Below are 23398 nucleotides of genomic sequence, written 5' to 3'. Positions count from 1 at the left end.
ATCAAGGCTGCTGTGGAATGGAAGCGGGCATCGTTTATCTGGTAACGGTTAATTCCATAGTCACTTGTTGCACGCAAGTACTGTTTCCACCTGCCCGCACAGTTAGGGAGGCAACGCTGTGGCCTTTGATACATGTTTCTTACACACGTTTTGATTCTCTAAGCAAACAAAAAGCCATGCTTTATCAAAAGGATGTGGCCCTTACATCCGCCAGAGAGACGTTTGATCTCCAGGTTGCGGGGTCTTTGTCCGAGATACAGACGCTACTTCATACTAACTTCTCACTGCATTTTGGGGAGCTGGTTCATCGTATCTTTAACATGTCTGATTTTTTTTTTTATAAAACTTTTTATTGGCATTTCTAGTAAACACATAGCAAATATATGCACTTATGGACTTACAGTAAACATATACCCTTGGATCATCGTATACAGATGTGACTAGTGTAGTCCGCGGATCGCACAGGCTTAGAGGGTCCAGGGCCCTGCCCTATCCTGTATCCGGACCCACCCCCGCTGACGCGCACTGTGGATGCCGCATCATATGAGGACTGCTATGTGGATCCATCTTCCCTGAGTGAGTTGCCCCTCAGGTCGGTGAAGCGCGGCCAACTAATTACTATTAATGAACTGGGGACATGTAAACTGGGGAGTGCACCATATCTGGGATTATTGACCGTGTGAGACTAACGTCGGAGAGCAATGTCCCAACTTATCGTCGTGTTAAGTTTTCGCTGACGCGGGGAAGAGTCGAGGGAGGAGAGGTGTAGGGGTTGATGGCGGGAGTATAGATCCCTGTTTGTGTAGGGGGCGACCAGGGTACCAATTACAGTTTCAGGTTAGGGCCCACCGGGTATCCGAGCCTCCTGGTCACCGCCCTCCGGAGTCGCGGAGGCGTCCTGAGAGCCAGCTATTCGCGGGCCCGCCGCCGGTGGTGCTTCTTGTGTGAAGGAGTGCATCAGCATCGCCCAGGATAGGGAAATCGGGTGTTTACGGTGTCCCCGGGCTTCCTCCGTCCGAAGCAGCGTTTCCTCCGCCTTCCCCCATTTCTTAACTGCCCCCACCCAGGCCGCCAAGGGAGGTCCCTCCGGTGCTTTCCAGTGCATAGTGATGCATCTTTTAGCCAGGATAAGTCCCAAGAAAGCAAAACGCCGCTCCACCTTCTCATTTTTGTGTCGCCCATGTATGCCTAAGGCGCTGGCCTCCCATGTGTATAGGTCCTGCAACCCCGTAACTGTACGAATCGTAGTATGCACTGTTTCCCAATAATTATAAAGTGTCGGACAATCCCATAGCATGTGCATGAAAGAGGCAGCCGGCTCGAGACACCTAGGGCAGGCGAACGGTGTATCAGGAAAGTATTTCTGCAGTTTTTCAGGAGTGAGGTACGCTCTGTGTAAAATATGTAACTGTATGTTCTTGAAGCGGTAATTACGGGACACCTTTTTTGTGTATTCCAGGGCCCTGACCCATTCCCTGTCGTGTAATGGCCTGCGAAAGTCCTGTTCCCATTGTTCCCTGAGGGGTGCAAGTGTGGGCTGCCTTAGGGTTCGTACGGCCTTGTATATCCAAGTAACTAAGTGTCGTCCGGGCCCCATCTGCAATATCGCGTGGATGACCGGGTGCGTGGGGGGTTCTGTATCAATCACTCGCCACTGTGCGCGACAGTCTGTAAGAAGCTGTGTATGTCTTAGGAACTGACCCCTAGGGAGCTCGAAATCCTCCACCATCTCTTCAAATGTCCGTGGGCGCCCCTCAAAATATAACATCCCCACCTCCGTCACGGCGTGGTCCGTCCAAATTTGCAACATGCTCTCTGTATACTGTGCTCTGCCCCTGGGGAACCCCACCAACGGCAGAAGCGGAGAGTACGGAAGCACCGCTCGGTCCAGATGGTGGACGCGAGCCAGGCAGGTCCGCGCCGTGCTGACCTGGAGAGGTCCACCCGGAATTGGCGCTGCTCTTGGCAGCAACATACGGTGTATCGTGGAGGTTGGGATACGCCCTGTAGCGGTGGTCAGCTCTCCCCGTGCCCGGTCCGCTGTCCAGCGTGCCACCCATTGCAGCTGTGCGGCCAGGAAATACGCCTCAAACGACGGGGCCGCTAGCCCACCCTGATCCAGGGGCAGTTGTAATTTCGCCAGGGCAATACGTCTGCGGCCAGAACCCCAGATGAGGGACCCCAACAGGGTATCGAGCTCGCGAAAAAATGAACGTGGGGGAACCACCGGGAGGTTTGAAAAAAGATATAACAGTCGCGGCACCAGGATCATTTCCGCGACCGCTATCTTTCCCGGGAGCGCCAGTGGTAGATCTTGCCAAAAGTGAATAGAAGAACGGATGCCTCCCATCACTTTTCGGTAATTCCCCTCATATATATCCTTCGGTGTTTGATATAGTCGAACTCCTAAATATCGTACCGCCTGGGGGCTCCAGGAAAGATCCACACTCCCTACTCGTACGCGGCACGGGGTCCCGTCTGGTGTCAGGGGGTAGACCGTGGATTTAGCCCAGTTGACCCCGAGGCCCGCCACCTCCTCAAAGTCGTGTAGGATGCGTGATATGGAAGTTAGGTCAGCCGCGATGTCCCGGACATATATGAGTACATCATCAGCGTACAATGATACCGAGTGGGTGGAGTCTCCTATTGGGATGCCCCATTCCTCTCCCGCGGCTCGGAGTCTTTAACATGTCTGATACAAAGGTAACAGTGCACTTTTTTTAAATGTATTGGCTTTGGATGGTTGTGTGCCGGAACGAGTTCCTCAACCCCTAAACAACGTGGTCTGAATAGCGACCACGTCTTAACTGTGCATTGCTTTACCACACATGCCTTTGTGACTTATTTTTGTGGTAAGGCATGCCTGGTAAATGAGTATGTGTGGCTAAGGTTGCCACCCCTCCCCGCCGCCCTACGGTACAAACTCTGCCCGCCCCCCTCCCGCACTGAAATGCAAATACCCCTACCCCCTCCATATCCTCATGCTGTGTCCTCCCCCTGCCCTACTGCCTAAAACCCTATCCCATAACCATGTCCCTTAACCTGACCCTGGTCAGCCCTGACCCATCCCTAAAAATTGCCCTGCCCTCTACTAAGCCCTAAAATCTACCTGACTACCCATTCCCCTCCCCCTGAGGCCTAATACCCTAACCCCTAATTAAGAAAACTACCCCAACACTCCCCCTGCCCTAGAAACGACTCCGACCCCTATCAGCCCTGAAAACTACCACTGACCCCCAGTCCTGAAAACTAACCCCAATCCCCCAGCCCTGAAAACTACCTCCAAATCCCCCAGCCCTGAAGACTAGCCCGATTCCCCCAGCCTAGAAAACTACGACGACCCACTCTTCAGCCCAGATAACTACCCTGACCCACCAACAGTCCAGAAAACTACCCCTGGCCCACCCCAGCCCAGTAAACTACCCGACCTCCCCAGCTCACAAAACTATCCCGGCCAACCCCCAGCCCACAAAACTACCCCCAGCCCACAAACGTACTCTGACTCACCCCCAGCCCACAATGGACGTCCCAGTTCAAACCGGAATGAAGAGAGTACTGGCTGTGCTGCAATGCTGTGAGCGCATGATACACTGCTTTGGCGCACCTCAGCTTAGAGAACTGAATGAGCACTGGTTCTTATAGCTCAGGCCTTTGTGGCTTCACTACATAAAGGCAATGGAGATAATTCCTTATATTTCTACTCTGGCATTATGTTTATCGATGCACCACTGTCGATGATGAAAGCTATTGAGCAAACATTTATTTTCAATATAATCTTCAGACAATGTTTGTATGACTTTGATGCTTTGGATGTCAACTTTCTTTGACTGACATTTTTCCTAACAGGCAGCCAGCCCAGCATGCAAACGTTTCTCGGAGGTAAACATCGACATGGCACCACCATCTTCCTCACTTTCACTTGCTATTGAGGCAGAAGAACAGTTTGACGATGATTTAGATGATGATCAACTTCGTTCAGTGTCGATTTTCCTCAATTGATGTCGCCGCTTGGCCTTGTGGGAGTGCGTAGAATATTGCTGTTGGAATGTTCTGGAGGTCATCTTGTTTTTGCGCCGTGATGCCCTTGCTTTTTCCTTTACTTTACAAACAGTCACAAAATGGCTCTCTTTCACACGGCCTTTACATATCTGCAGAATATATACGACGTTACTTTACAACGCAGGCATTACAATGCAAGTCATTACAACGACTTAGGAATAGTATGATTCACTATTCAAACTCTAGCCTACGTAACAATCGGGAAGGTGTTGGAATAGTAAATCATACTATTCCTTAGCTTAGAGCGCCATCCAGCGCAAGTCATTGTAATGACTTGCGTTGTAATACCCGCGTTGTAAAGGTATTGCGGTGTAAACGCGGCGATGCAACCGATGTTTCCCGTAGAAATCACGTGGTATCCTTCAGTCTTTTACTTTAGCTTACATTTTATACTCACAAATGATTCACTCTGGGCACATCCGTCCTCCATGTCAGTAGCTTATCTTTCAGCACGCTCCTCAGCTCTGGCAGCCATCGACACTCACTCCAGACTAAGAGTTTCTCTCCGCATTCATCATCTGAATGAATCTGACAAGCATGCATCAATAACTCTAAGACGCATAGCTCCTTTATCATGAAGTTAATTGAACTTACACTGTTTGATGAGTGTATCGAGTCTCTCTACAAATTCATCAATGGTTTCACCAACTTTTTGGCGTTCTTGACTGAAAATGCATCTTTTTTAATCAACATTTGGTACTTGTATGGAAATGTCTTTTATGATGAAATTATCGAAATAAATACTTATTGAATTGGTACTGAAGTGAACTTGAGATTCAGCATGTATTTAATCTGACAGTATGTAATTTCATCATCAGTTTGCGGCATTTTCTTTATGACTTCTTTAACACCATGCTCAGCAAGATTTTTGAGATGCTTGAAAATAGTTATGTTAATCATTCTCTTCAAGTGCATCAATGAAATCATCAAATGTTTCTATCCAAGCAGTCCAGCTATTGACAATATTTAGCTTTTTGGCGGTATCGGAAGGTGATGATGGTTTCAGGAGCGCATCAGCATTGTAGACCAGTGTGGAACTTACTGACATCGCTGGTGGACCACTTTGACTTGGTGTAGGCAACTTCTCTGTGAGAACTTGTGACGTGCTGGCCTCTGACACATCTTTAATGATGGCTGGGAATGTGACTTTCTTCGCTGCTATCTGAAAAATGTCACTATTTCAACAGTTGCTCTTAGCTCTTTATTCTCCGAAGACCTGTGAAGTTGTTCTAAGCCCCACTCGGCAACTTTGTAAATGAACCGCTTCGGGTATGGACAGCTCTGTAAACACAATCCGAACACTTCTCCTTCAGCAACTTCACAGAGTGCTGTAGTACGATGACTTTAGTGTATTTAAGAAGTCATTTTTTTTTTTCATCTAAATGCCAATTTGCATTTTCTGACACCTGATTGATCTCAGCCTTGTAGCGCTCATGTTCGCAGCGTTATTTTGCAAGTTGTGATTCTCAAAGACTATGCTTCATAAACCGGGTTGAATCCTCCTTCAGCATTAACACTCCGTATAATGTACAACTTTATCTTGCGTGGCAGTGCTGTACCTTTATGTATGGCCTGACCAACGGGTTCTCGACCACCGACGTGTAGATTCTTTGCAACGCTTTCGTTGTCTTCACCTGATTTACAGTGGATGGAGTTGCTCTTTGACTCTACATGCGTGAAGCATCGATTCCGTCCTTCGACAGTGACTCATGTGGCACGCACAAGCAGCTTGCATAGACCACATCAAACTCTCTGGGAGAGCACAGTAATTCTCTGGATTACTTAACCCCTCCTCGTTGCAATTTGTAGCATTTTCCCTCGCCTGGATACCCACCAACGCTACACATGGAGCTTAGTATTACACGTCTTTATTTTGCTGCGTGTAACTGCGAACTCCACATTCTAAAACAAGTTTTCATTTCATTGTGCTCTGACACGTACGTCACAGCTCAGGGAGTCTGTTAGGAGCCAAAAGGGTTCCGTTATTAAACATCGCAAAACATTACAATAAGATGTCTTTGATGTGAACAGGGATATTCTGCTTCCCTTCCAGTTTAGCTCTCCACCCTGTTTGGGTCTGCAGTATGCACCTCCATTTACGGATTTTTTTGGCCTTAGGCTTCCTAAAATGGAACCCACGGCTCCCATGCTATGAACTCTTACAAAGCGGTACAAAAGGGGGTGGTGATGGACGGAGCATCAGAACCAATCAAACACTCACACCCAGTCAACAGATCTGGGTTTGATCCATCACCGTTTTTTAGCCCACTCTGCCACCCCAGTTCAGACATGGCCATATGCAAATCAGTCCGACCCTGTGCCTCATGGGAACAGTCCAGCCCGAACTGCCAAGCCATGCCTTCCCTACGCCGGAAACAAGCTTCCTAGGACCGGTTTCTGGCATTTCAGCCGTCTTCAGCCAGGCTTGCTTGAATCCAGTGGCAAAGTAAGCAAGGGACTCACGTCTGAGCATACCCTGCCAACTTATGGCGAACAAAGCGGTACAAAAGGGGGTGGTGATGGACGGAGCATCAGAACCAATCAAACACTCACACCCAGTCAACAGATCTGGCTTGGCAGTTCGGGCTGGACTGTTCCCATGAGGCACAGGGTCAAGACTGATTTGCATATGGCTGGGTTCAAACTGGAACGGCATGGTGAGCAAAAAAACGATGGATTTAGGCCCAGATCTCTGTACTGGGGTGAATGTATGACATTGTTCTGCATTCTGTCCATCAATTGTTGTTTTTGCATTTGTCACCCCGAGTGGGAAGGGTATGCCCAGACGTGGGTCCCTTGCTCTCCATGCCACTGGAATCAAGCTATCCTGGCTGAAGAGGGGTGAAACCCCGAAACCGGTCCTAGGATGCTATTTTCCAGTCCAGGGAGGACCTGGCTTGGCAGTTCGGGCTGGACTGTTCCCACGAGGCACAGGGTCAAGACTGATTTGCATATGGCTGAGTTCAAACTGGAACGGCATGGTGAGCAAAAAAACGATGGATTTAGGCCCAGATCTCTGTACTGGGGTGAATGTATGACATTGTTCTGCATTCTGTCCATCAATTGTTGTTTTTGCATGTACTCTTACAGGCACACATACATGCAGCCCTTAGCACACATGAGCATGTGACCTCTTCACAACGCTTGACCTAACTATAACTACACAGTGACGACCACCACTGTATGTATATATGTATATATATTCACTGAAAAAAACATAGGTTTCAGGCACGTTATAGTTAGAAATTAGCATCTAAAAAACATTAGAAATTCACTAAAAAAACCATAGGTTTTAGGGACGTTATAGTTAGTTGGACATTTCACTCGTACAAAACCATAGAAATTCCCCCGTTATAGTTAGTTCAGCTAACTATAACTCGCGCCCCCGCAATGCACTGCTGATGACGTCACATATTACATAATTCATGACATGGTCAGTGACATCACTGATGACATCACTGGTGACATCTCAAATGACATCACTGATGACATCATCCAGTGACTGTGTGTTTCTGTAAACTTTAAATATGTTTTATATATATATGCCATGGTGTATTGAAGAATGAGTGGGTGTATAAGTGTCAGGATGAAGGATTTAGTAGGTGCGTGACTGACTGTATAAGTGAGTGATTAAATGTGTCTTACTGAATGCATGGGTTAGAGACTAAACTGTCTGAATGTGAGCATCAGTATGTCTGTTGTTGTGTAAGCTGCAGCATGTGTTGGTCAGTAGCTACATGAGTGTCTATATGGGCTATTGATTGGTTGCCTGAGTATTTGTATGGGAGACTGAGTGTGTGTGTGTGGGTGGCTGGGAGTTGTGTGACTCTGTGCATAGATATGTGAGTGGTTGATTCACTGGGTGTATGGGTTCAAGAGTGCATGTGAAAACAGCTGTATGTGTGGGTTAGTGTGTGTATGGGTGTGTTGGTGACAGATTGGATGTCTCAATGTACATGTCCAAGTAACTACACATGTAAAAGGTATGTCAGAGTTGGAGTATATGAATGACTATACGTGAGAGTCAGTGATTGTGAGAGTGGCTGTATAGATGAGTGTGTACTTGTATCAGTGATTGTATAAGAGAGTAAGTATGTGTTAGTATATGTTTGAATAAGTGAGGTGTTGTGTGTATAACTGTATAGGTGAGGAAATGGGTGTGTGATTGATTCTTTGCATGACTGACTAGGTGTGTGAGTAACTCCATGGATGAGTGGCGGTCTGTGAGTGTCTGTATAGGTATATGAGTGCATATGATAGTGTTGTATTGATGAGTGACTGTATGTATGAGTGATTGTATGGGTGAATGAGTGGATGTGTGTATAGACCTAGGAATCAGTGAGCGCGTATGTAGTAACTGGTATTGGTGTGTCGGTGGTTTCGAGAATGGTAGTCTGTATTTTACAGTGGGTGTATCAAACGTTATATTAGAGTGTGAGGAGGTGCATCGTATTATCATGTGGATGATGTCATCAGTGATGTCCTCAGTGATGTCATTTGAGATGTCATCAGTGATGTCACTGACCATGTCTTGAATGATGTAATATGTGACGTCATCAGCAGTGCATTGCGGGGGCGCGAGTTGTAGTTAGCTGAACTAATTATAACAGGGGAATTTCTATGGTTTTGTACGAGTGAAATGTCCAACTAACTATAACGTCCCTGAAACCTGTGGTTTTGTCAGTGAATTTCTAAGGTTGTTTAAATGCTAATTTCTAACTACAACGTGCCTGAAACCTGTGGTTTTTTCAGTGAATTTCAATGGTTTTTTAAATGCCTACAGAGTTAGGACATGTGCAGAAAGAGGAAGAAAAGTGCAGCAAGAAGCAAGACAAATGCAGAAAGAGGCAACAGAAGTCCATAAAGACGAAGAAAAATGCAGGAAGAAGCAAGAGATGTGCAGAAAGAACCAACAGAGGAGCAGAAAGTCCTCCTGTGCCCCCAACTTTTTAGTGACGGGTACTGGTGGTAACTGACTCTGACTAACCAGGACCGGAGCAAGTGCTATGCTAAAATACGCTTAGAATACAGTGAAAACACCTACATACACTAGGGAACACTATGATTTGGGGGTACCCCTGTAATGAGCATGACCTCCTTTGTATTTGCCATGAGTTAGCGCCTGGGTCATTGCATGAGTATATGGGTAGTGACTAGATGATTAGAGTGCTGCAATGACAGTGCATGGTGATTTTATAACTGCTTGGGATTTGGCGGAGTGATTGGATAAGTACATGATGTTGGATGGGTGATTGGAGGAGTGCATGGGTAGTGACAGAGGGATTTCTGGAGTGCATGGGTACAACCTGGGTAATTGGAGGAGTGAATCAGTACTGTGCAGGTGGTTAGTGGTCTGCATGGGTAGTGCACAGGGAATTGTAGCAGTGCATGTGTTAGTGCCTGGGTCACACCATGGATACATGGGTACTGACTGGAAAATTAGAGTACTGCAAGGAGAGTGCATAGTGAATTTATAAGTACCTGGGTTTTGGCGGAGTGATTGGATAAGTACATGGTGCTCGCTGGGTGAATGGAGGAGTCCATGGGTAGTGACAGGGCAATGGCTGGACTGCATGGGTACTGCTCAGGATATTGTAGCAGTGCATGAGTTAGTGCATGGGTCATTCCATGAGTGCATGGGTAGTGACTGGATGATTAGAGTGCTGCAAGGAGAGTGCATGGTGAATTTATAAGTGCTTGGGTTTTGGTGGAGTTATTGCATAAGTACACACATGTCCCATCAGGCCCCACCCCCTCCCTTCACCACTGTGCAAACGCGCCCCCTAGCGGGTTTTAATTTGGGGGATTAATTCCCCTTTAATCCTGAGGGTCCCTGGGGGCCAACTAGCCCACCAGGTGCCTCCAGTAAAGGCCACAGAGCTACGTTGCAGAGAGGTGCAAAAAGGGGCGTGGCCTCTGAACACCTCTCTGCAATGCAGCTCCCTGGCCCATACTGGAGGTTCCTGGTGGGCTAGTTGGCCCCCAGGGACCCTCAGTATTCAAAGGGAATTAATTCCCCAACTTGCAATGCACCAGGGGGCGCGTTTGCTGAGTGCTGCAAGGAGGAGGCGGGGCCTAGCCGCGATGCTGTATTTTTATTAAAAAACTATTTAAGAAGGGGGCTGTGTGGCCCCCTTCTGTTGCCTTTTTTTCGGGCCCTGGGGACCCCATACCCCATACCCCAAGGCCTGGCCCCCTTTTTCTTTTTAATTAAAATGTAAATGGGAGGGGGCCGCGTGGGCCCCCTCCCGTGGCCAATTCCATCCCCCTGGGCATGGCCACATATTTTTTTTATAGGAAGGGGGCCACATGGCCCCCCCTCCTGTGGCCTCTATTGGCCCCGGGGACCCCATCCCCCGGGGCCGGCCTTTATTTATAAAAAAAAAATATTTGGGGTGGGGGGCCGCGTGGCCCCCCTCCCGGGTCACTTCTGGCCCCGGGAACCCCATCCCCCGGGGCCTGGCCATCCTTTTTTATTTTTGGGATGGGGGCCACGTGGCCCCCCTCCTCAGGCCAAATATGACCCCAGGGAACCCATCCCCCAGGGCCTGGCCTCTCTGTTTTTTTTTTTTAATTATTCACAGGGGAGGGGAGCCGCTTGGCCCACCTCCCGGGCCACTTCTGGCCCCGGGGACCCCATCCCCCCGGGGCCTGGCCACTTCGTTGGGGACAGTGGGGGAGCCACAATGCCCCCACGGTCCCTGCCGGCTCCCCGCCTCCTGCGTGAGCCGGCATTGCTTTTCCACAGGGGGAGCTGCTGTCATGCAGTTCCTCGTGTGCAAAAGCAATGTGGTTTAATTTTTGAAAGCGAGAGCAGGTTTCCTACTCTTGCTTTCAAAACCCAAACCACAGTTTGCTATGACAGGGCGGGAGCTGCACGGCTCCCGCCCTGTCATAGCAAACAGCAGTGTCCCGGGGGTGGGCACCCTGAGACACTGCAGGAGCCGGCCCTGGGGGGTGGCGGTCCCCATGGCCACGAAGGGCTCCAGGAGGGGGGCCCCCGCATTTGAATATTAGTTCCCTGGTGTGGTGGTGGTCCCCAGGGCGTGTGGGGGGGCTCGAGCCCCCCACACAGGTGTATTTATTTTTACAAAAGCCCCGGAGGTGGCGGTCCCTGGGGCAGCGGTAGGGCCGTGTGCCCCCGCAAAATAATTAATAAAAGCCCCGGCGGTGACTGTCCCCAGGGCTTGGGGGGGCCTTGGAGGTCCCCACAGATCAAAAAACGGGGGTGCGTATCCCAGGGGCTGCGGGAGGCTGCATGCCCTCCGCAACTCATTAATCTTGCCCTGGGGAGGTGGTGGTCCCTGGGGCAGTGTGGGGGGATTGGGGCCACCCACACTTTTCACTTTTCACTGCCCCCGGGACCCAGCCCACCCGGGGGCTTCAATACAATAAAGCGCTGGAGACCGCGCTTCATTTTTTTTTTTTTTTTTTCTCGGCTGGATTCGCGCACCTCTATTGGCCCCGGGGACCCCATCTGGCCCCGGGGACCCCATCCCCTGGGGTTTGGCCACTTCGTTGGGGACCGTGGGGGGAGCCCTAATGCCCCCACGATCCCTGCCGGCTCCCCGCCTCCTGCGGGAGCCGGCATTGCTTTTCCACATGGGGAGCTGCTGACATGCAGCTCCCCGTGTGGAAAAGCAATGTGGTTTGATTTTTGAAAGCGAGAGCAGGTTTCCTGCACTCACTTTCAAAACCCAAACCACAGTTTGCTATGACAGGGCGGGAGCCACAAGGCTCCCGCCCTGTCATAGCAAACAGTAGTGTCCCGAGGGTTGGTACCCCGGGACACTGCAGGAGCCGGCCCTGGGGGGTGGCAGTCCCCAGGGCCATGAAGGGCTACAGGAGAGGGGCCGCGCAGCCCCCTCCCACATAATGCACAGCCCCGGAGAGGTGGTGGTCCCCGGGGCTCGGGGTCCGTAACGGACCCCCGCATTTGAATATTAGTGCCCCAGGGAGGTGGCGGTCCCCGGGGCATGTGGGGGGCTCGAGCCCCCCCACACAGGTGTATTTTTTTTTTTTTTAAAAGCCCCAGGAGTGCCGGTCCCTGAGGCAGCGGGAGGCCGTGTACCCCCGCAAAATAATTAATAAAAGCCCTGGGGGGTGGTGGTCCCCGGGGCTGTGGGGGGCTGCATGCCCCCCGCAACTCATTAATCTTGCCCCGGGAGGTGGCGGTCCCCGGGGCAGTGTGTGGGGGATTGGGGCCCCCACACTTTTTTTCACTGCCCCCGGTGCCTGGTCCACCCTGGGGCTTCAATACAACAAAGCTCCCACGCTTCGTTTTTTAAAAATGTTCTCGCCCGGATTCGCGCACCCAGCGCGAATTCAGCTGATTTTTTTTTTTTTTTAAACCGTTTATTGCAATCTCAAGTATATACAGGTATGGGCCTACAACCTTCCGGCCGGCCGCTAAGACAGAAGCAAATGACTTACATACAGTGAGACCCTTGGCTTTGCAGAGACGCTAATACAGGAGGTAGTAACAACGTGGGCCACGTGACTCTGAGCCCACAGTACGGTTTCATTTTATACAACACAACAACATAAAACCACACCCGCAAGGCAACCCGCGATCGAGAGTGACGACATGTGCTCCTCAAGTGGGGGACCCCAACCATCCCAAGAAATCCAGAGAGGGGAAGGGAAACAGATCCGGGACTGGGAGAACACTGTGCCCGGGGCTGAGGGAGGGGGCCATCTAGGGGGATGGAGCTGGTGAAGCGGGAGGCAACAACGGCGGCTCGCAAATACCCCCGCGGTAGGCGTTCCAGGGGCCCCATATCTTCACCCATGCCCCAGGCTTACCCCGCACCACATACACCACCTTTTCTCGGAACATGCACCAATCCATGTGTTCTTTCCAGGCCGACACCGCCGGGGGCCTCTGGGATCCCCACAGTTGGGCAATGTCCCGTTTAGCTATCATGTATCCCAGAGTCACCCATCGCGTTTGCGGAACCGAGTAGTCGGTCGGTTCCCACACATTCAGCAAGCATCTCCTCGCAGCTGATTTGTTTTTTAAACAAATGCTTTTTTCGGCCCTGAGCAGGCCTTGGGGGTCAAGGTGTTTCTACCCTCCCCTTTTCTTGTTTGTCGCCTTTGTTTTTCTCTTTTCATTGTGTCTCAGTTCTACCGAGTCACAAGATGGCTGCCAACACTTCCTGGTTTGGAGTGTTGACAGACAATTAGAATAAAGCTCGTGGTCGGGAGGGTCCTTGGGGGCCCTTTACCCCTTACACATTAAAGATAAGAATAATAAAACACATAAATAATACTTAAAACTAGATTTGCGGAAATTATCTTAGGGAATGAAACACCCTCCGACCATAGTATTTTCCTACAGTTGGATCATAACACTTAAGGGGGTGGTCAGTAGCCTCAGCCTAATAGTCCAAAATTGGCCAAGAAATTTCGCGACTGCACACACAAATAGTGATCTCGTATCTGATTTTAAGATACGAAGGGCTTCATAATGACTGTGGGTCCCCAACTATCTACATACAGGAGCCAACCAGTTCCTTCTTGGTCTTGCATACGCAGGACATGCAAAAAATACATGGCCAACGGTTTCATTTGGATTTGGGCAAGAGGGACAGCCCTTGGGCTAGCTATTATTCTGCCAAGAATTGGTAAAAGTGTTAATAGGTAGACAGCCGTATCTAAACTGACTATACAGTTTCCTGTCCCCAGGCTCCTTAATGATATCAAAGTAGCTCTCAAGGCATTCAACAGTTTTATTATCTAAAAAACGCATCAGTTAAAGTGGCGACTGGTGGATTTGAAAAGTGGTAGGGCGCATATTTCACATCCACGTTGTAAGCCGTGATTAGCCCCCCCAGACCATCCATTTATTTGCCCAGTTGTAGTACCCTAATGCATTGCCCTGATTTTGGGAGCTTGAAGGCTTTCAGCCCTATCAGAGTTAGTGCACAGAGGGTTCAAAGCCGTGCCTGCCCGTCTCTCCTGGACTTATCATATGCAAAATCCCCTCGTCAGCCACTTCATGTTACCATAATCTTGCTCAGGAAATGGAATGCAGGCCAGGGAAAGGGAGCAGACACGCGATCTACACCCACAAGTACTGATACAAACACACACTTAACTCATACACCCACTCACCTCGGCCACACACTCAAACATAAATATGTGCACTCACACTCAGACATACCCGCATATATACTTATACACACAAACAGTCACGCTCAAGCATACTCATATGGACTTTCATACAGGCAAACTCACTCACACAAATTATTCATGCACCACAAGCGGAAGCTATTTACTTTTCCAATCGCGGCCAGCATGATGGGTGGGGGGAGGGAGGTGGAAATGGGGTTGCGGTCGTCGCGGTGGGGGTATGGGGGAGGCGGGAGGGGTTCGTTTAATTAAAAAATGCATATAAAATAAAACTGAGTTAACTTACCATCCTGCGCCGCTGCCACCTCAGCTGCCATCGGGATGGGTCCACCGTCCGACCGTCCAACTCCCGCCGTGCTGCTTTTCCGAATTCTTAATCCGATTCCTGCATCGTCATTAGGAAGAAAGGCAGCCTCCCTCCCTCCCCTCCGCCAATCACAACGGGGAGGCAAATCGGAGCGCGCCCCACCCGGGCCATTTTCTCTATGTAGGCTGCTGCATACAGCAGCCTACATAGAGAAAAAGGGAGAGTGGGCGGTCCTGCTCGAGGGCAGGGGGGGAGTGGATTACCCACTATTGTGGGTATTGACTGTTTGGTCGGCTCAGGGCCGACAGCCAAACAGTCAGTACCCACAACAGTGGGTAAGCCACTCCCCCCCCTGCCCTCGAGCAGGACCGCCCACCCTCCCGCCCCCAACCAAGCACAGAGGCACTTCTGCTTTCTCGCAATGCGAGAAGGCAGAAACATAAATGGTCGTTTTTACCGTTTATGTTTCTGCCTTCTTGCACCGCGAGAAAGCAGTGGGGCGACGCCCCCACGCCCTAATGGGGGAGCCGCCACTGATCAGTTAGGCTACCATGGCGGATTTTCAAATCATTAATCTGCTCTACCCATGACCAATATTGAAGTTTTATTGTGTCCTTTGTATGCAGGGGCTGGGGACCAACAAGCTCATTTGGGAGACCAATTGCTGCCCGGATGGTATTCACAGATTTAATCCACCCGAACTTTTTATTTCTATATAGGGCAGAGACTTCATTAAAAGCAGCAGCATAAAGGGCCAAATCAGGGGTAGTAACCAGTCTGTACCAAAAGAGCAATGAGCGCAGTCTCGCTTGGTCATTAATTGACCTAACTCTTAGGTCCATTTTCAAGGGGAGACGGGGCGTGCTCTGAGGATGAGATACCACACTCCTAAGAAACTTGTTTTCCACAGTGGTTAGCTTGCTTGCGTCTGCTACACCCCACAATTCTGCCCCATAAAGAACACTGCTCACTACCTTAGCACTATAGAGTTTGAGCGCTGGAGCTACAGGCTTGGTATAAGATAGGAAAATCTCCCGCCGCAAGGCCCCCGTTAGCTGTGAGAATTTCACACTTTAATCATTTTCCCCTGACTCCCAGTCTAATCCCCACAATATACTTTTATTTGGGGCAGTCTGAAATGGCTAGACAGCAAAGTGGACACCTGCAGACACTGGAGCTGCTGCTGCACCAGCAAACAACAGTTCAGTTTAATCTGAGGCAGGAGTCATGAAGTGTGTGGAGCATGCATATCACAGAACAGAATTTTGCAACTAGAGCAGCTTGATGTGAAATTTCTCCATGTGGACTGTGCACCAGCTCAGAGCTAATAGTAGCCCGTATTTTGGATGAGTGGCAGGTGGAGGTGAGGGGGGATAGGGGTAACGAAGGGAGAGGTGCAAAATAAAAAATAATAATAAAAAAAACTTCCCTTCAGCCAACCGTGTCCCGCGTCAGGCTCCTCTGCTTTAGACACAGGCTTCTAGAATGCCCTGCGGCCAATCCTGAAGCTGCTCTCACCAGAGAGTAGCTTCATGATTAGCCTGAGTTCCCTGGATTGGCGCTCCAGGACAGACTGGGAGTCTGCGCCTGCTCTCTCCAACTGCAGCAATGCAGCTGGGGATGGAGAGAGGTTCACTGTGCATGATGGCTTGACCGGCCTGAGATGGCCGGCCAACCCATCATGCGCAGTGAAGGGAGTGCACTACCACTCCCCTCAGTGCTGTCACTCCCCAGGCCCCGCCCCCAAGACTCGTCAGGAAAGGAGAAATAAAATGAGCGGCATTTTTTTTTCTCCTTTCCTGCTGTTTTTGGGGGGGGGACGCTCCTCCACCATAGCGGAGGAGCCGCCGTTACTCAAAGTTCTCCTGATGGTAATTCTTACATGATTTGCAGAAGCAAAACACATAAGCGCTCATTATCAATGTAGTTTTAGGTTGGCCCCCTTTATCTTTCACCTGTGAGAAGAAGAACTCAGAGGTATGACTAAGAAACATCTGTACGTTTTCTTCACTCACAAAGGTTATAGTTTCCTTCGAGGGTATAGGGTAATATTAGGTTTCACATCACAAAAAACAGCTGTAGTAAGATCTTTGAAAAAAAAATGACTTTGTTCCAAATTGTATCTTATACACATTATGGAGCGTGGTAGGTACCACGTGATTTATAGCTCATCTTTTGTAGAATGAGCAATTCTGTTGTGAATATTCCTTGTTATGTGTCTCTGCCACTAAATTGTCTTTCTATTTTATTTCCCTTCAATATCCACTAAGATATTGACGAGTGTGCTGATGCATCACACCAGTGCCATCACAGCTGCACCAACACCTTTGGCTCTTACAGCTGCAGCTGCCGTCCAGGATTTCTTCTAGAAGATGATGAAAAAACATGTAACGGTGAGTGTATACACTCACAAACATCCCAACTCCTATAACCTAAACACAAAGAGGTTTGGATTTTGCTAAATGTTTGAAAGTGGTCTCAGTAATTTTAAGGTCGTCTTGGTAATATCCCAGCACAGTTCTTGCTGTGTTGGAGCCTTGCATAGTGTGAGAGGTGCATTCTCTATTTGTAAGGTAATAATTCAGGACTATAATTAATTTTACCCACTTTTCGAATTTAGGCTATATAAATATGACTTATAGTACTGTATATGCATTTATGTATCTCAGATGCTTTTATTTGACTATGGATGATATGCTGACTAAAAATATCATGAAGAAATTTTATTTTGTGGGTACTTGGCCTTTACAAGACAGCACAGTAGCCAAATATCCTTAGTGACAGCTTCAGCTACATGCGGTCAAGTCCTGACTCCCATGGAACTAATCCTTCAGTGCTCTGGAGGAAACACCTCGTAGTAGGTGAAAGAGCACATTTTCAAAGAAAGAAAGAGCTAGATCTTGACATAAACACCATACATTCTGTTGAGTACAAATAGTCTAGCTCTGTGGCTTAGTTAAAGGATTGAAATATTAGAGTGTTTATTATAGGCTATGTGATCCTCTTCTTAGGTTCTAAGGGCCAGATGTACGAGCGTAATTTGTGGTTGCAAACGGGAAATCGGCCCGATGTGACCGCAAATTTGGTCTGCCCAATGTGCAAACCCTATTATGCGAGTTGTTAACCTTTTACTGACTCTCAAAATAGGGTTTACAACTCGCTATCATGAAGGAGCGTGCCAAGGGCGTCCCTTCCTAATAGCGACTTGAACTTCAATGTATGATTGTTTTGCGACCGCATTAACGGTCGCAAAACACTCACAGTTTACCACCTACTTCAAGTAGGTGATAAAACACTCGCAAACGGGAGTCCCCTTTGTGAGTGTGTGAGAAAATATTTTTTAAGAGCAGGCAGTGGTCCCAGGGACCACTGCCTACTCTTAAAAAATGAAACTGAAACGTTTCATTTTTCTTTTTTAAATGCATCCTGTTTTCTTTTAAGAAAAACATGCTGCATTTAAAAAAAAAAAAAAACTGCTGTATTTAAAAAACACTCACAGACATGGTGTTCTGCTGACCCCAGCAGGCCACCATCCCTGGGAGTGCTAGTCATTCCTAATGTGGTCACAAATAGAGCCTGCCTCATGAATATGAATGAGGCAGACAATTTGCGACCCCATTAGGAATCGCAAACAGTGTCTGAGACACTGTGTAAATTACATTTTGCGAGTCACAATTTGTGGGTCGCAAAGTGACGCAATTAGCGACTCGCACATTGTAAAGGTCGTACATCTGGCTCTAAATGTGTACAAAGGGGTTAAGATTCCATATTTTAATAAACCCACTAAACATTACCCTGCGTTTGCCTGATGTAAGTTGTTTCTGCCACTAGAGCAATGATTAATTGAAGATTATCCTCGGCTTACCTGTAAACTTGGGGCTCGATTCACAAAGGTAAAGTAGGACCAAAAGTCTAAGTTTAGGCCAAAAGTCTAACTATACTACTTTTTGGTATTCACAATGGTAAGTTACGAGTAGTATCTTTACGACTGCGGAGGTTCCGCACCCAGGGTGGAGATTCCACACTCGGGCGGAGATTCTGCATTCGAGGTCTAACTTTACCATTGTGAATCAGGCCCTTGGTCTTCTGCTACTGATAACCTAACCCTATGTTTCCGAAGGTATTTGATACTCTACTCTACAGTGCTGCATCTCCAAATTTCCTGTTCCTGTGTACCCTTGTGGCACTCAACACTGCTATATTTCACAGAAGGTGCGTAAGCAGAGAGGGCAAGAAGGCTTCTCCAATTGAGTCCCACAACAGTGGCACAATTGTGAGTTGTGTGAGAAGTGCACAATGTGCACTAAATGTAATGCTATTTTCAATATTGTACATGATCTTAATTCTTTAAAACTAGGTTACTTTGATACTGACTAAATCTGATGTGAGAGTAAGAGCAGAGGGAACAATTTATTTGCAAATAAACAAGCATAATTGTAACCCAACTCTCCAATAACCTGCTAAACAGTATAAAAGTTGTACTGTCCCCTAAACTACCCAAAGTTCAGAAAAAGCGACTGTAAGCAGGAAAGGGACATGTATGAGATTGGGATGCACAGTGGGCCTGATACACAAAGATGTTCCCTCCACATGTCGTACTTATACAGGGAAAAGGTCTGAAACTATGTATGCAAGACTGACAGGTGATCCACAAAGCCAGTTGTGCACATACACCTACAATATTCCACGCCTGTAAAAGATACCTGGAAAGGGAGTTTAGGTGTTCTAAGGGGAGAGTCCACGGGTGGTCAGGAAAATGTAATGCTAATGAGGTGAACACCCGCACTGTTGTGCATCTCCAGGTATGCACAGACATCTGTGATGCTTTTCAACACTTATCTGTACTTGCAAGCTTGCCCCTCCATGACACACAGGTATAAGTGTAGCATCTATCTGTTTTTTTTCACAGGTGTCTATGGGAAGGAACGAATATTCCATGGAAAACGTTTTTTTTTTAAAAGGAGAAATGAAAATATATATAATACACATGTGTCTATTATCCTAGCTCTTCTTTCACAAATCTTGTCAACCCTGTGCAATGTGATATTCTACACAAGTTTCTATAGACACTCATAGGTAACACCTGTGTGTCCCTTGAATTTGGTAAAAAGTCATAAATCTCCTCATTCAATGTGGGCCTGCCAGAGTGTCTGGAGATTTACAAATTGTTTGTGAATCTGGCCCAATACATTTACATAAGAATAATTCACATATATTATTATATAAAGAAAATACTCAACTACCCCTGCTAGTTCATTTGAGCTTCTTTGCCACATACCTTTGTAACAACATTTAAAGTGGCAGTAGCCTTCAAGTTGATATTACAGGAAAATATATAATCATTAATCTTATCTATAAATGTCCAAGAGGGGCAGTGGGGGACAGAGAAATCAACCACTTAGAATTTCCCAGATGGATTTCACTCAGTTATCAATGACCACCCAAAATACAGAAGCGGCCTTTCCAACTGGATTTGTCACACATGTAAACAAAAGTGGCAATTGTGACTGTGAACAATTTAAGTAAGTTTATCAAATAATCCACCGATCACTAGAACGCTAAGCAGCTTTGTTTTTCTATTTGTGGATATAATAGTTTGGATGCAAAAACAAAATTAAGGAATGCTAGAATAATATTCACAAACTCCATGCAAAATTAAAAGCAGTCAGAGACTATGAGTTAGCTTTATTCAGAGACAATGAAATGTAAACAACACAGGAGAGTACAATGAAAATTCTTGGGGCATCTCAAATGGAAGATTTAGACCTCAAGAGAAGAAATTATTCCAAAAAGCTATTTGTTTCTAGCGACATTACTTGAATAATAAAGAGAGTGTATATAATGTTAAGCACATATAATAGCATCACTAGAGTGTGGCAAACTCCAAGCACTAATATCCATGCAGTATTAATGAAAGGCAAATCATTATGGGTTACCTACAAGCACTGATCTGTGGCATCATTTCCCAGTGATAAAGTTAGCCTCGGTTCTATGCATGATAGAAAATAATGTTCAAAACTATTCCTATCTTTCTTATCCAAACCCTTGTGAGTATTTTCAAACTTAGGCTCAGGAGTTGGTGAAAAATATTCAGTCATGGCAAAGGCGTTCTGTTATTGAGAATAGCCCAACCCAATAGCACGATTTTCATTACAGGGCTGTTTTACCATTCTTTTTAAAACAGATAACAAAGGGGGTGGGGGAAAGTACCATGTGTCATTGTTTAAGGAGATCAGTGTGAGGGCTTTTAATAGCTCCTAAACACCTTACCAAGACCCTCACCCACCATGCTTGTGATTAGATATACACTATACAAACCCTCACTATGACTAGGTGTTTACAAATTAGACCAGGATTACAATACACAAAAAATACCTACAGATTGGATTCAAATTTTATCCAGACCCCCTGCTAACATGATACAAATGTGTTTGGGCAAAGGGCCCATTGTTCCAGTTCTTCATAATCAACATGTTTTAACACTGTATAGCCAACTCGGTCTAGTGCTTATTCTAGGATTTTGATCCACTCCCACACATTTCCCCTGCCTCAGTTCCCCTACTGATACTGTAATGTACTTCATTCCACAAGGATTCCTCTTTTTAATGACCTCTGATCACCTGTTAAAAGCTGAGGTACTTGGTAAGAAGGAGAAGTAACAAGGTCCCAAAATGATGCTCCCACAAGGACATGAACTGAGGCATCAATGGAAAACAACTTAGAAAGGACATGGGTGCATCCATTTTTATAAAAGCTGGGATAGTGTGCATGCTAAGAGAATGGGATTTGTGTATAAATATGTACTCACCACATCCCTGCGTTAGTAAACAAAGCCTCCGCTGGTCCACCAACAGATCCAATTAGTGAACTATGAGGCATTTACCATCTCCTCCTAGCCCTCACACAAAATATTTTGCATCTAACTCCTCAGGTAAGTTTTACTTTGTGCTTTATTTGATTGGTTGCTATGGTGAGGCATGAAAGGCTTGTCCAAAAATGCTTAGTGAAGAAATTGGGAAGAAAGCAGTATAACCTGTGAACTGTAGAATCTCTGAAACTGACATGGCAGTTCTGCACCCAAAAATGGGTCATAGATGTCACTCACTACAGGAAATTAAGTAAATCTGCCTCCACTGGGTAGAATTGTCTCAAAGCTTTGAAGCCCTATTGGTCCAAGCTCTCCTAAGACAATTGTCTGCAGTTGCCTCAGATGCCTCTGACACAGGATATCTACACTGTCCTCTGGATAACTCTCTTCCAGTTAAGCTTGGGACAACCAGCTAAATCAAATTTCTTTAATTTAGCCCACATTATTTATTTCAACAGTATTTATATTGTTTTCTTTGCCCGTGTCTTTCAGAGCCTACAATTGAGACTTGCGATGTTAATACACAATATCATATTAATTGAAAATTAGATTATCTGTACATCAAAAATGATCTAAACCTTTCAAGGCACTCCTTTATTGAAACCTATAAACATGCACCTATAATGTGGCACTCAGCAATTGAAATATGTATATTCTACCCATGTGAAAACAATACAGATCTCATATAGCATTGAACATGCTATAATAAGTAAATATATATTCTGAATCTTTGATCTTTATCATGTCCTTCTTTTCAGATTTGGATGAATGTGCTATTGGTAATGGTGGCTGCTCACACCATTGCGCCAACACCTTTGGGAGCTCAATGTGCTATTGCCGAACTGGATATGAAATTGACGTGGATCAAAAATCATGCAGAGGTATACGACCACCTATAGTTTGCTGAATTCCATGTCTTTAATTTCACACAGGCTGTAAAATGTAATCTGCTAATTTCACTCCCACTTACAGATATTAATGAATGCCTTCTGCCCATTGGATTGGTTGGATGCCCTCTTGGTTGTGTCAATACTCCAGGGAGCTTCCATTGCAATTGCCCCGATGGTTACAGGCTGAGCACTGATAGCTGGTATTGTATTGGTGAGTTTACCTTTTTGTTAACAATATTGGAGGTCACATAAAAGTTGACAGAAGTGGTCAGTAATTTACCTTTGTCTTACCCTAACCCTATATGGGAAGACTTCGTTCCTCAAACTTCCATAAATTCAGCCACTCCTGTTCCTACACGTCTCACTGAGTAGATAGAATTTCTATGTTGACGCTCTTGTCACTGTTTTAAAAAATCATTATCTTGACAACGATACGATGATCTGCAATGTTTTACAGTGGGCAACCAACAAAGAGCCACTTTGTCACTGCAGCTTCTAAGTGCACGGTGACCATGTTAAATGGAAAATCTAGTCATTGACAGGTACATAGTTATCGTGGCTCAAATTGGGCACAAGGTCCATCAAGGTCTACTTACTTCTAGTCTTTTCATGATCTCAGAAATTTTCATGAGCTAATTCCTACTAAGATAAAAAACAAAGACTGCTTTGGATCCTTAAGCAATTTTCATTTGAAGGAAAAAGTCATATTCTTAACCTAAAATAAGCCAAGAAACATTGCCACCACTCCCATCAATTATCTTTGCACCAGAGCTTTGCATTGCAGCTGCTGAACCCCTTACAAACCTCCATTTTACTGTGTAGACCGCAACACCCTACCTACCTTCCTACATGATGCCATCAGTTGCATATTCAAAGATAACATATACAGCCACACTTCCATTGAATGCTTGCTTTTCAAAACCCAAGGCTTCAGTCTCCTGATACTGCCAAGGGCACACTCATTACAAATGTACCCCGAAGACAAAAGCAAACATGTGAGAATTACAGCTGCAGGAAGTACTTGAGTCCCTGAAAACTCTGCAGATCACAGAGAAATCTCATCTCAGAATCCAAACCAACATACTGTGCCAGCCCTCTCAACACAGCTACTAACAGAAGTAGAGCTCTTTTCAAATT

General features: G+C 46.7%; 1 protein-coding gene across 2 annotated transcripts in view; it reads left to right on the top strand.

The window, feature by feature from the left end:
- Positions 1 to 23398, top strand: part of LOC146805437 (uncharacterized) — a 217369-nt gene that overhangs the window by 184017 nt on the left and 9954 nt on the right. For both annotated transcript variants that reach the window (XM_085620504.1, XM_085620505.1), the window contains 3 exons: positions 16774 to 16896; positions 22130 to 22252; positions 22344 to 22472. In XM_085620504.1, the coding sequence (XP_085476630.1) occupies positions 16774 to 16896; positions 22130 to 22252; positions 22344 to 22472 (375 nt within the window). The remainder of the gene's footprint in view (positions 1 to 16773; positions 16897 to 22129; positions 22253 to 22343; positions 22473 to 23398) is intronic.

This window comes from Triturus cristatus, chromosome 8 (genome assembly GCF_964204655.1).
Source record: "Triturus cristatus chromosome 8, aTriCri1.1, whole genome shotgun sequence".
In the NCBI taxonomy this organism is placed as follows: domain Eukaryota; kingdom Metazoa; phylum Chordata; class Amphibia; order Caudata; family Salamandridae; genus Triturus; species Triturus cristatus.
This window is presented reverse-complemented; position numbering and strand designations above follow the sequence as displayed.